This window comes from Rattus norvegicus, chromosome 2, assembly GCF_036323735.1.
Source record: "Rattus norvegicus strain BN/NHsdMcwi chromosome 2, GRCr8, whole genome shotgun sequence".
NCBI lineage: Eukaryota > Metazoa > Chordata > Mammalia > Rodentia > Muridae > Rattus > Rattus norvegicus.
The window spans coordinates 170,938,609-170,953,371 of record NC_086020.1 but is presented as its reverse complement, the minus strand read 5'-3'; the positions used below and the strand labels follow the sequence as shown (position 1 = coordinate 170,953,371).

The following is a 14,763-nucleotide window of genomic DNA, read 5'->3' as shown; positions in this document are numbered from 1 at the left end:
GGACAGATTGAAACCCATCTTGACAGCATTAACAATAAAAAAGATAGATAAATTAGGGTAAATTGATTTCCCCCTAGACTCTTAATTTTTTTTTCATGGAGGGGGAAGGAGATGGTTCTTCAGGTAAAGACACTTGCTGTCATGACTAGAGATAGAGTTGATCCCAGGAACCCACATTTGGAAGGAAAGACCTGACTCTGGAAAGTTGTCCTCTGGTCTCCACATATATGCTAAGGCATGTGTGCCCTTAAACACACACATTCAGACACACACACACTACGTGCATACATGCATATACAAACGCACAACTTGCATGTGTGCCCCTCTCCCCAGATCTTAAAATAAAATAAATAAATGTAAATTTTTGAAAGAAATAGAAAGCATAAAAGGTCTGAGAACAGATAGAATTTCCACCTAGGATCCTCTTAATGCTTAGCACTTAAGTTGTATCTGTTTTTATAAACACCTAAGTTTGTAAAATCAAAACTTCAGTGAGAACTGACTTTAATAGAAGGCAAAAATCTAGTTAAACCCAGACAGATTATGTCCTTGGAAACTGAGCATGGCTTTGCACATAAAAGACAAAAGATTCTGCAAACACTGGGTTGCATCCCCAGCTCCCTGAGCTTTTTTTTTTTTTTTTTTAAGGGCAGGGTATCCTGAGCTTTTTGTTTGTTTGTTTGTTTTTGTTTAAGGGCAGGGTATCACTGAGCTACCCAGAGTGACTCTAAACTGTCTGTAGACCTCGTGACCCTTTTGCCTCAAGGTCCTTCCTGGCTGGGATTCAGAGGCATATGCCATCAGGACAGACTGAATCACACTCATTAGAAATGTCATACTTAACAGAAAGCCTGACGAAGTTTAAAACTCATTCAGCTAGATTTCTAAATGACTCTCCTTTCCAAACCACTTACAGAACTATTTAGCAACAAAGAAACAAATCAAATAATAGTGTTAGAATCCAGTTAGTACAAGTTGGGAGAAGCTTCAATTACATAGTAACTGGTGCTCATGGGACTACAGGTCACCAGGCATGTGGCTGCTGTAACAATGCCTTCTTTTTCTATAAGCTGATGTAAGCACTCATGCACACGCAGATTTTATATAAAACATATAAATATAAATAAACATATATATGTATATATATTCTTTCCTTTCAAATGGGGGTTCCAAGGATCAACTCAAAATTATATATATTTTTAGATATTATATGTAAATAACAATATAAATAATATATATTTTAGTATACATTATAAATAATATAAATAAATAATCTATATTATATAAATATACATATACATTGCAGTGTGCTTCCACCATGGTATGCAATCACAGTTCTGTGTTTCCTTTACACAACTTATTTTTAAGTACAAACATTTTATTGCAACCATGTTGCCACAGATTCATAAGGACGTCACTCAGAAGATAAACAACTGTGCAGGCAAGATGTACAATCCATGCTGATGGCCTTAATTTCTCCTTGGGTTTGAATGCTTTTTCCATGCCCAATTATTAAAAAAGAAAAGAGGATATTTCTTGTGTGCAAAAGAATATTGATGACTACAGAACTGGAAAATATTCCTATGGCCTCTATTATTTAGAGGAAAAAAATTCCTATTTTGTTGCAAATCAAATATTTACAATGTCAAATGGAAATGTAGCCCAGAGAAATTTCATTCAACAAAAGCCTTCAAACTGGATGCTAAAGTCTGCAGAGAGCCACACGTGTTTATTTTCTTTCTTTGACAAAGTTTAAATGTGAAACATCCCTAACAAAACAGATAAGGGCCTTGATCTTTCTGGATCCCTCTCAGTGCCACATGTTTAACCTGATGTTTTCTCTGTGCATACAGGTAAACTTAAATGACTGTGCATAGCACCTCAAGGTAGACATGTCAACCTGTGAAAATTGCTGATGAACCTTCAACTTGAAAACATTATATACAAACTTGTACATGAGCATTTCTTGAATATTCATAAGCAAAATTTTCAGCGTTATCTGTTGTTGAATTTCCCTAGTGAACTTTTCAATTCAGTTGTAGTATAAATAAGCCCTAAAATTTCTGTTTGATTTTTTATACATATATAACCTTTTATAGAACCTTACTGATTTTATTTGGTTGTCTGTGTTTCCTTGTAATGTATTGATTGAATTTTTTTAGAATAATTAGATGATTTTAAATTTTTATTCTTTTGTTTGTGCCACATTTCTCTCTATGCTTAGTGGGGGTCGGGGGCATTTGTGTGCACCTGAAAGAGAGCAGTTGCTCCAGATTTTACTAACTGGCTTAGTACAGAAAGGCTTTGCCCATTAACCTTGTTAATGATTATGACAACCTCAGAAAGTTTTTCTGATGGTGTCTTCTTATGATTGTGCTTATAATTTCCCAATTAGAAAGGTGTGCATGTTTTGGTTCGCCCCCCCACCCCCACCCCACCCCTGGGAGGGGGTTTTGTAATCTTTATTTTCCATCTGGATGTCTGTTTGTCACTTAGGCTGATCTATGACAAATTGGAGAAGGGCTTATCGGTGGTGAAATTAAATAATTCATATTGGTTATTTCAATGTGACTGTTCTTGCTCTGAGCTTTCCCAGAGTCCTATAGCTTCCAGATTGCAATTTCAAGTCTTGTGAGGCCTTCTGTGAAATGTAGTAACTAATGTTCCTTAGTCTCGATCTCCCTGAGAACCAAAGCCTAGCAATTGGAATTCTGATGATTTCCTAGCTTTGCTTCAAACTTTTCTTCTATAGTTTCAATTGTCAGACATTCAGTTCCATCAGAAAACTAGCAAAACTGCCCTGTATAAATGAAATAAAAGCAGATCTTTCCAGAGACAGAAGCTGGGCAATGCATGACCACAAAGCTTGCCTCAGAAGATACAATGAGCAGAGTCCTTCAAGTATATGTTGGAGGACACTGGGCCATGAATGAAAACATAAAGAGGCAAAAGTTATCTGACTCGGTAAGTGTGGACAAACGTGAATCTTGTGACACTTCAGTAGTGGGGTGTGCACTGTTCTTAATTCTGAAATTTCACTTACAGGCTAACAATAATAAATAACAAATTTATTAGATAATATAAATAAATAATAAAGGAACTACATGAAGGGTTACAGCATCTAACACTGACCTGCCAAAATGACAGCACGAAGTCTCAGGGAAAAGGTAAGGAGTGGGGTCCTCCTTGTCTGCAATTAAAGTTGAGCTTGGCTATCATTTAAAGGTCATTTTTTTAGTATATTTTAGAAAACATACATGAAATGAGAAGTGAACCAAAGTATGTTATTTTTAAAGAGTAATGAAGTACAGCGAGAAAGCAAGAGTGTAAATGAGAGATAAGATAATTGTAAGACATATTAAAATAGTGCTAAACTGTTCTCAGTGACTGCTTTCTACCAGGAGTTGTTTCAAGTGTAAATAGATTAAATTACCAAATTATAATGCCCAGGGTAGCTTTTATGCAAAACAAAAAAGGCCACTTTTACTTGTGTATCAAAGACTCTCTTAACATACAAAAACACATACACAGGCTGAAAGGGAAAGGATTCAGATGAACTGAACAAAAATTCTATCCTAAGTAGCTAGTCACACTTATATCAAGAAGAACAGATTTTAAGTAAAAATTCTACAAGGGACAAACCATGGCATTTCATAATAATAGAATGATGAGTTTTCAACAAGATATGGAATATAGCTGTGTGTGTGTGTGTTGTCTCTCTCTCTCTCTCTCTCTCTCTCTCTCTCTCTCTCTCTGTGTGTGTGTGTGTGTGTGTGTGTGTGTGTGTGTGTGTATCAACCATTGCCTAAATTCAAGTGAGAAATAGTAACCTAAAATAGGAGAGGATTTCATCTGACAGACAGAAGGGAGAGCAGAAAACTTCAATAACAACCATAGGGGGAAATATACTAGACATCTACAGAACCCTTTATTCCCAAGCCCCAGAATATACATTCTTCTAAAGTACTCACAGAATATTTTCTAGGTAACTCATGTTTTAGATCACAAGATAAATGTGAATGAACTTGGCAAAATTGCAACCATAATGAGTATCTCTTCCAACCACTATAGAATGAAAGTTCTTTTACTTTGATTTTTATATTTTAATTTATTTTATCGATTATTTTATTTATTTACATTTCAAATGTTATCCCCCTTCCCAGTTTCTCCTCTGCAAATCCCCTATTCCACCCCCTGCCTCCATGAGGGTACTCACCCATCCACTCCCACCCCACCACCCTAGCATTCTCATGCTGGGTCATCAAGCCTTCACAGGACCAAGGGCCTCCCCTCCCATTGAGGCCAGACAAAGTCATCCTCTGCTACATATGGGGCTGGAGCCATGAGTCCCTCCATGTGTACTCTTTGCTTGGTGGTTTAGTCTCTGGGAGCTCTGGGGTGTCTGGCTGGTTGATATTGTTGTTTTCCCTATGAGGTTGCAAAACCCCTCAGTTACTTTAGTCCTTCCCTTAACTCTTCCATTGGGGTTCCCATGCTCAGTTCAATGGTTGGCTGCAAGCATCTGCATCTGGAAAGTTCATTTCATTAGCAAAAGAAAAAGCTGGGAAATCCCCAAGTGTGTAAATGACCAATGCACCAAGAAGGAAATAAAAGGAAATTAGAAAGGGAATATTTTGAGATGAAAAGACCACACAATGTCTTGTCACAAGGAAGGAAGAGAACACAGTGAGACCGCTCTTAGTAGAAGGAAAGAAACAATAAAGATCAGAGCAGGAATGAACTAAATAGGACAGCATGGAAATGATTGAAAAGTCATTGAAAGTAAAATTTTTAATTTTCTTTAAAAAGGCCAACTAAATTGAAAAACCATAGCTAGACTAAGTGAACAAAAGAGAAAATATTCAACAAAAGTCAGACACAAAAGAGGAGACATTATTACTACCATAGCAGACAGTTAATACAGCTATGAAGTGGTGCCGACATACTACATTTCCTAGAAGAAACATGTAGTTCTCATAACCTACAACATATGAAGACTGAATCATAAAGAAATAGAAATTTTGAATAGGCCTATACTAATAAAATGACTGGACCAGTAATAAAAAAAAGACCATCACAAGATGAGTTTTTTGTTTTTTTTTTTTTTACTGAGGACCATAAACATTCATTTGAATAATACGTATGCCAATCCTCAAAGGAATAACGCATCACATTCACAAGGAGGCAGAGATGGAAAGACCTAGGTACCACACCTCAGACAATGGCATCTGAGACACAGGCAAAGGGCGGTGGGTGAGCAGTCACCTGCTGTTGGGGAGCAGAAGTTAGACAAATAGTAGTATTAGTTTAGATTTTCTTCTCACCTCTCTTTCCTGACCCCTGGCTTGCCCTGGAATCACATGGGAACTTCCACCAATTAACACTGTTGGATTGGCCTACCTTCAAAGATACTCACTGAACTGGGTAGAAGAAAGATGCATTAGTAATTTTTTTAGACTCCCTAGGTGTCTGCAAGTGCAGCAAGGTTGAGAAGTCAGGTCTTAAAATTCACTAAGTCCCCATGTGGTGGGGACACTACCTTTAATCCCACCTAGCACTTGGGAGGCAGAGGCAGTGGGATCTCTATAAGGTCAAGGCCAGTCTGGTCTAGAGTGAGTCCCAGCCAGGGCTACAGAGAGAAGCCCTGTCATCTCAATATGGTTATTTCAATCCACCCAACAGTTATTCATCATACTTAAAAACCGACAGCATGGTGCATGTGTGTCTTTCACACTGGTGGAAAAGTCCCACTCCTATGTTAGGTTAATAAATGAGATGGCATTACCCTTCACATCATCAAGCCCGTTAAAAAGTCTACCATGTAGGGCTGAAGATGGTCCTGTGATTCAGAACCCTTGCTGCTCATGCAAAGGACCAGAATTCAATTGCCAGTACTCACATGACAGCTTAAAACTGCCGGTAACTATAGCTCCAGGAGATCTGTTGCCCTCTTCTGGCCTCCATGGGCTCACATTGTTCACATGTAGTTTACATGCATTTGGGTAAAATACTCTTCGTCAAAAAAATAAAATAAAATAAAAAATAATCCCAGCATGGATGAGGGAGGGCTGCTTAGTCTCCATCCCCAACTAAGGAGCTATTAGAAGTTATGTCTCCTGGGAGTGAGGAGTCGCTGACCTCTGGAGTAAGTGGTCAAGCTCCAGTAGATAACTTCACAGCCATTCACATACAGGCAACATCAACTGGACTCAGCAGGTTAAAATAATCATGATAACAATAGAAATTAAAATGTAAAAAGAGGTAAAACCTGGAGGGCCCCTAGGAAAATGGACAGAGAAGTGAGGGGTAGGTATGAATGGGATACACTTTATACATGTATGAAGTTTTCAAAGAATACATAAAAATGATTTTAAGCAAATTAAGGTAGATAAGATCTTGAGCTTCTGTGACTGAGGGGGGCTGGTATGGATTCCCAGGCATGTGCACCTTTTGAGAAAACTTTGCCTAAGACATCTGTCTTCTACAGGGTTATCTTAAATCACAGATGAGGTAAGGAGTTCTCTGTGGAAAATGGCTACCTAGATGGTCCTCGTTCCTATGAAATTCATCTCAAACGCAAGACTTGTCCCAAGTAATGAAACAGGAATGAAAGAAAAATATTTGTTCCTTCCCCTTCATTGTCATAAACATTCCAAAGTCCCCAGTGACAGGGAACTGCCTCCCCTTGTTTACGGGCTGATTTATTTCTTTGGAAAGTACAATTCTTATCTAGTTGGTTCAGAAAACGAGCCAGATGGAAGAGGTTTAAAAGCTGCAAACACAACCATTGTGTAACAACTCCTTGCTCTAGTTAGAACTTAAAGCCTCGCTAACTTTATAAACTTCATGTTGGGATTTCAGACAGAAGGGAAATGGCCACAATAACAACAGAAGTGATGACTGGAATTCTCCTACAGCTTAATTTAATCCTTGCAGCATCCTTGTGAGGAAATCATTACTGCTTCCACTTCATGGAAAGAGAACTCGCTCACCATGAACAGTGGAGCCTCGACAGGCTCACCCTCCCTGCCTGGGTAATGTGTGTCACATGTCCGCACTGCCCAGCTGATGGAGAACAGCAGCTCACTGGATCTCCTGCCAAAGTGCTGGGAGACAGTTTTCTCCTCCCAAATATCTAGATCTAAGTAGGTTACTTATTGTATAATATTAAATATATTTTACTAGTCAGATTGCCCCCATATGTCATCATGTTTCAATATTAGTTCAGGTTTTCCAAAGTCTGAGTGCTTAACTTTTAGCCAGGGTATAAAAATAATTCATAATGTCAATTTTCCACCCCAGGGCAATTCGCAGAAATGCATGGAGTTCTGAATAGCCCACCCTGAGGATAACGGTTGCTGATTCATCCCCACCAGGATCTCCACAGAAGAGAAGGGAAATAGACGCAGGGAGACGCCGTTTCACCATTTAGTGGATTTAATCATTGTGATTAACTAAGTGGCTTCTTCTTCACTTCTGAAAAGACTTGGAGTTTGTTGGTAAGACATCACTTTAGAAGCTGCCTCTGTGTCATGCGAAGAGTATGGGTAGGGAAAATCTGTGCTCTATTCCAAAGAAAGAAAGGGGGTTAGGGATTTAGCTCAGTGGTAGAGCTCTTGTCTAGCAAGCATAAGGCCCTGAGTTCGGTCCTCAGCTCTTGGAAATTCATAAAGGGAGTTACAGGATAGTAGAGAGGTATAAAGAAACCAAAGGGTGAACTGGGAAAAGATGTAAGAAAACCGGGCTCTAGCTGCACTGCCCCTGTGCATGGTGAGGGGAAGCAGAAGCTTGGCAAGCATACTCAGGTGAAGAGACCAACAGTGTTAGTCACATGTGGGAGCACAACTATTGGAAGCTTCAAATCCAGGCAAGGGTTCTAGAGATTTCTCTGACAAGAGAGGAATTCCATTTTGTCAGTCTCCATGGCTCCCAGGAGCTGTGGCCAGAGGTCATTTTGAGAGAGATTCTATTGTCTAAACTAAGCTACCCCAGAAACCTAAACACAAGAAGCAACCATAGGTCAGATCCTGATGAGAGGCAGCTTTGAAGAGTCATGGAGAATGGGAGGATCACACACGGACAAACAGAAAAGGGCAGTGAGCATGAGGCCCAAGGCAGTGATGTGTTGAGGGAAGGTGGTCCAGACCTCAGTAGTAGATAACCTCTCTACCTGAGACTAACGTGGGAGTTTGATAACCTGGAGCCATGAGTCAATGGGTATCTCAACTTCGGGAGCCACTGTTTATGACTGCAGAGTCAAGAGGAGTACTTACTATCCGGAACTACATCCCCAAGAAGGGTGATCAATGCTTACTGGATTTTGAAGCTTTGGGAGACAAGCCTGCCTGTATAGATCCCAACATACTTAGGAGACACCCCTCAACTTAAATATTAGCCATCCCAGGATAGACAATCTGGGGACACTCTGAAGAGTGGGGAAGCCTACGCAGTCCACAGACTACAAAAGTAAGTGTGGCAGGCAGCAGCCTCTTAGACACAAAGAAAGGAGACTGCTGAAGTTAAGGCCATTCTGACAGAGGTCAGACACTTGTACAATAGGAGGTCAGCATGAGCATAACTCATTGGAAAGACAAGATACCACTCCAAATTCACCTGACCCTCCCAGCAGGCACCCGCCTGCCACACTTAGAACACCCGTAAGGAAACCACACCAGCATGGTGTCATAGGAAACCAAGGCAGGATACCCTGGAGATGCTTGTGCATTTGTGCTTACTACTCACAACAGCCAAGATGTTAGCTTAGACACTCATTAACAGATGGATGGATAAAAGGAAATATAGATTATATATGCAATGGCACTTTCATCGGCTATGAAGAAGAGTAAAATTCTGCCATTTGCAGAAAGGCAGAAAGAACTTGGGGTGTCTGTCCTTAAGAGAAATAGGCCAGAGTCAGAAAAACAAGCAGCATATATTCTCTGATATGTGAAATCCATATAGAAGTGACATATATGTATATCATACATATGATAGTTATGTACATATGAAACACAGTATAGGAGGAGGGCTACAGGAAAGGGAGAAAAGTCTAAAGGAGGAATGTATGGAGAGGTGACAGAGGGTCAATGGAAAAGAATGTCACCTGTCTCCTCTGATACTGATAAAGGAATTTAGACTTATGCATATATATACATATATATATATATGCACCTGAGTATGTGAGTGTGTGTGTGTATGTGTGTGTGTGTTAGTGTGTGTGTGTGTGTGTTGTGCACAAGTGTATGTTACCTGAAAGCAGAAGGCAGGAGGGTAACTATTTGGGGGTAGGAAGGAGTGTAGTGAAATAGGAAAGAGTGGGAAGGAGGAACAGGGTTGCATAGTGGATGGCAACTATGATCAAGGCACAATGACAGTCATGAAAGTGTCCTAATAATACCCATTATTGTGCACACTAATATTAAATAAAAAACAATAATAATAAAAATCCAACTAAATTGAGAAATAAAGTGTTCAAAATAGTCAGATCCCATCAGATCCAGTATGAAAACTGGGGGAGGGAAGAATGGGTAGCCAAGGAGGCAGCCCTGGTTGAGATGTGGGAACAGTATGGGCCTTCATCTGGGTTATCCTGCTGATCTACAGAGCTTGTCTTATGCCATCTGCTTCCACAGAGGAACTTGAGTCTTATCTACTAAAGGCATCCTTGTAAAATAGAAGCTGTAATCTTTTTTCTTTTATTGGATTTTTAAATTTACATTTCAAACATTATCTCCTTTCCTGGTTTCCCCTCCAGAAATCCGCTATCCCATCCCCCTGCTTCTATGAGCGTGCTCCCTCACCCATCCACCCACCCACCCACCCACTTCCTCCTGCCTCCCTGCCCTGATATTCCCCCACACTGGGGCATCAGGACCTTGACAGGACCAAGGGCCTCTCCTCCCATTGATCCCTGACAAGGCCATCCTCTGCTACATATGCGGCTGGAGCCATAGGTCCATCCCTGTGTACTCTTGGGATGATAGCTTAGTCCCTGGGAGCTCTGGGGTTCTGGTTGGTTGATATTGTTGTTCTTATGGGATTTCAAACCCCTTCAGCTCCTTCAGTCCTTTCTCTAACTCCTCCATTGGGGACCCATTCTCTTCAGGCTATTATGGTGAATACTGATCACTAAATTGACTGGATTGAAAGGTATCTAGTGCTGTGCCTGTGAAAGTGCTTTCAGAGCACCAATGTGTGGGAAAGCAAGGGGGAGCGAAACCTGGCCTAGCTGGCAGCAGACCAGAGGAGAGGCTGGGGCCTAGCAAGCAAGCAAGCACACTAGCTCTCCCTCCCTCCCTCCCTCCCTCCCTCCCTCCCTCCCTCCCTCCCTCTCTCCATCTCTCCATCTCTCTGTCCATCCCTCCTTCCCCACCCCTCTTCCTCCCTCTCTCAACTCCCTCCCTCTCCTCTCTGTCTGTGGAGAGGGGAGCAGCCTTTGTGGTAGTTCTTTCTCTACATGAACCGAGAATCCGGGGAGTCAATTAGAGGCTGAGGCCTCTCAAGCCATGAGCTATTTTTGTATATATTATTTAATATTTTTCACACTGTTTATACCAGATATTTTCTAACAGTGGCACAAAAGAAACCATCATATAGGTATGAAGCTTAAGGATGTTAGTAGATAAATACAGTACTAATATCCAGGGCTTTAGAATCTTCAACAACTACAAATGTCAAACAAATATGAATGACACTCCTTCTTTACTTAAATTTTCTTAAAAGAACATGAAAATATTGAAAACATCTGGGAGATGACTATAGAGTTGGCTTATCATATAAGAGCTCTTGTTCAAGAAAACCCAGGTTCAACTCCCAGGACTCACATGACTGCTCACAACTCTGTAACCCAGTTCCAAGGAATCAAATGCCCTTTTCTGGCTTCTGTGGTCACCAAGAACACAATCTGTACACATACATACATACATACATACATACATACATACATACATGCAGAGAAAACAGTCAAAAATATGATAAGAGCGGTTTAATGTGATGTGGATTTACAATAACTCCCAAAATAATCCACTCAAGATGTCAAGTATCTCTTACTGATGCTATATTTGAGGGACCTATGGGAAATTTCAACCTCTTTAATACTTTTCATTTGAATAATACAAAGGTTTAAATTTTAGGTGCACTTGGAAAGAACACAAATCATTCCAGAAGTTACAAACTGACATTTAATAACATTAAGATCGTTCTAATACTGATTGATAACCTGCGATATTTTGAGCCCACTGAAATACATAACAAACAGAAAACAATAAATAAGGGAAATCTTTTCCTTGTGTTTGATATCACTGCAGCCTGTACTAAATCCATGCTCCAGGAAAAGCCACAGCTGCTGAAAACTGTCAGTCAATGTTTCTTGCACACAGCCCATGCTTAAGGGAGAACCCAGGAACACTTCCCATCCAGTTACTTGCTCTGATCACATTCAACGGCGCTCCAAGCCGCGTTCTCTTTCTTCTTTTCCCTTCCCTGTTATATCTGCTGGTTTTGGTCCACCTCTTATCTGGCACTATACACACCCTCCCATGTCAAATGTATCCTTCAAGGCCAGACCCGTCCACACCTGGCAACCCACAGATGCCAGGTGCCTGCATTGCCAGGCACTAACTAGCTCTCTTGAAGCTTGGGATTTCACAAGTGCATTGTTAGAATATTAAGTGCTGTCCAACAGATAGCTGGTTTTACGATAAAAATCAATTTTAACTCCAAATATGAAAGAGAGCTAAAAAGATAATCCTATAAGGATTTAATAAAGCACGGAACTAGAAGGATGAAGACCTCTGACATATTTATCCTTTAGAGTCTTAAATAAAAAGGTACAGCTTTAGGCGTGGTTTTGTGTTTGTTGTAATCTGCCCTGACATTTTGTCTCAGACCAGAGCAATGTTAGCTATGCCTATACTTTGGATGTGCATGTTTCCCAAGGGTGTACCATGTTAAAAGCTTGGCGAAGACCCAGGGTGGTGGTACTTCTGGGAAATGGTGGTCCTTCAAGAGACAGGCCTGTGGGGCCTGGGGATGTGAAAGAGAACTCTATTCCTCTCTACCTTCCCACACTGCTATCTGGTTAGTGACATGAATAGTCTGCTCTGCCATGCTCTCCCACCACGATATTGCCCCCTCCCACCCCCTCCCCCAGAGACTCAGTGCAGCAGGGCCACTCAGCTTTGCCTGGAACTTCCACAGTAACTAAACAAAAGAGAGGTCTTAATAAGCTAGTTGGTTCGAGTGTTCATTGTGGTGTAGGAGAACTGATACAATCCCATTGATTATAACTTTCCACTATCAAGAATTGGCTACATTCCTAGGTTTACAACTGAATCTGTGGTGGCCATTTTCTGTAGTCTGTATTAAAGCCTTATGCCCCAATTTGTGCAATATCCAAGAACCTCGAGGATACACTCACCTGGCTCACAGTTTTCAGTCACCAGTCCTGTATAGAGACGGTGGCTGAAGGACAACTTCACATCTTCTCTTTCCATGTGGACAACCATGAGCCCCACGGTTGCCCTTGCCGGGTTCCCTTGATCTGTGGCCTTTAACTGCACCCACATGGGGAAGTGTTCTGAAGATGGATTCTGCTGAAGTTTAATTTCTCCTGTATATTCGTCGATGGAAAACACTGACTGGCGCTCTGCAAAACTAAAAGTAACAGTTCCGTTGGGCCCTGCATCTGGGTCCTTGGCTCTCAGACGAACAATGGTCTGGTTTAGGGCCGGCGTGGGGGCAATGAAAGCATCAACTGGGTTCTCTTCCCAAACGGGATCGTTGTCATTAGCATCCGTGACGGCTATGAGTATAGTGAGCCTGGCGCTTTTTGCGCCGCGAGTGCTGCAGTCTCTGGCCACAGCCTGGAATGTGTACTGAGACCTGGCTTCTCGATCCAGAGCACCGCTAGTTCTCAGGGTCCCTGTTACGGGATCAATAGCGAAAGCTCCGGAAGTTTCCTCCATAAGAAAATATTCCACCTGCCCGTTGAGGCCCTCGTCTTTGTCCACCGCAGACAGCACCAGAACCACGGTGCCCACCTCAGCATCCTCTCTCACAGCGGACTGATAATGAAGCATGGGAAAAGCAGGGCTGTGGTCATTGTCGTCCAAAACTCTAACACGCAGCTGCACTGCAGAGCTTCGAGGAGGGTTCCCCAGGTCTGAGCACAGGATAGTGAGGGTAAAATTGTTGGTCTGCTCCCGGTCCAAAGCACGAGTTGTTGAGAGCTCTCCTGAGGTCTTATGAATTGCAAAGTACTCATCGGTGTTTCCTTCTGTCACAGAAAACAGTTGAAAATCTATTAGAAATGGGAATAATAACCCCTGATTGCTAATATTCTTATTAATTTAATCACTCAAAATGTTTACCTCCTGATTATTGTATGTTAGCTCTTTTTTAAGTACAGAGAACAATGGAACATGGCAGACTCCATAACTTCTCAACACGTGGCTCAGAACATTGAAGCAATCGAATATAAAATGTTTTGTATTGGTATGTTTTCCCCATAACATTAGGATGTGTATTTTATTGAAAATAAAGTCAGGGATAAGAAACAGGATACAGTGTCCATTTGGTTTTCTTTGTTTGTTTGTTAGTTTGTTGTTTGCTATCATCAAAAATAAACATGTGGAGCACTGGAGAGATGGCTCAGTGGTTAGGAGCACTTGCTGCTCTCCCAGAGGACTCCAGTACTGCTCCCAGTGCTCCCACGGCAGCCCACAGCCATTTTAAACTCCCATTCCATGTGATGCAATGCCCCTTCTGGCCTCCACAGGCACTGCATGCAGTGGTACACATACATGCAGGTAAACACACATCCACGTGAAACACATAAATCTATTTTTTAAACACTCTAAGAAATTAGGTGAGTTGTAATTATCTTCCAAAATGTTACCAGCTGCTGAGTTTACATCGGTTGTATGTCAGTGCTCTATTCATCTCCTCTCCAATCCCCGGCATTGCCTGAGTGAGTTCTAACACTTCTGTCAGAGTCCACTGCACATCTGCCTGGTTCTCCCATGACCTCATCAAGATATTTTAACTCATCTCCGTATCTTTCAAAAATGTGTTCTTTACTATCATCCATGGTACCAACTCTAATAAAAGTTATAATTGAGCCCAAAGACAGAATGTCTCACAGTCATCTGGGAAGATTATGGAATTTAAAAATGGTTCAAAGACACATGGGCCGTATTCTTGAGTGATAGGATCAAAGTACCAAGCTCAATGGTATGAATTGAGCCCTTGTTCGTTTGAAAGCACTTAAAGTGTATGGGAACTAAGTGTTCAGAGAAAATGATCACAATAGCTAGTGTGCGTGCTCAGGGAGGAATCCTGACTTTTATTTATAAGATACAGTTAATCTACATCCAATGTAGGAATGGACACACTGTGTAATACTTTTGATTGAGAACAAAAATCACTTGCTCATCCAACATTCAAGGCCCGAGTAAGTGCCAAGTATGAGGTCTTATTGTACACAACAAATGTGCTTGCTATTGGAACCATGAGGAAGAGCTGGGCCTTACAATCCTGGAAGGGCAGGTTGTGTCCCAGACATTAGGGTGTGCTATGAAAACTCATATTCAGGTGGCTGGGATTCAACTGTGTGTAGCCTGTTAGCGTGGCCTCAAATGCCACTGGTAGCAACAACACTCAAATGCATCCTTAAATGGGAAGAAACAAGACTACAAGTTTTGGAGACAGTGTTCTGTGTAAAGCGAAGACTGTAATTTCCCTGGGAGTTTGCATGTAGCATAT

General features: G+C 41.2%; 1 protein-coding gene across 2 annotated transcripts in view; it reads right to left on the bottom strand.

Moving 5' to 3' along the window:
- The window catches only part of Dchs2 (dachsous cadherin-related 2), a 208,027-nt gene that overhangs the window by 30,473 nt on the left and 162,791 nt on the right, over positions 1-14,763 (bottom strand). For both annotated transcript variants that reach the window (XM_017591290.3, XM_006232535.5), the window contains exon 13: positions 12,419-13,276. In XM_017591290.3, coding sequence (XP_017446779.1) covers positions 12,419-13,276 — 858 coding nt within the window. The remainder of the gene's footprint in view (positions 1-12,418; positions 13,277-14,763) is intronic.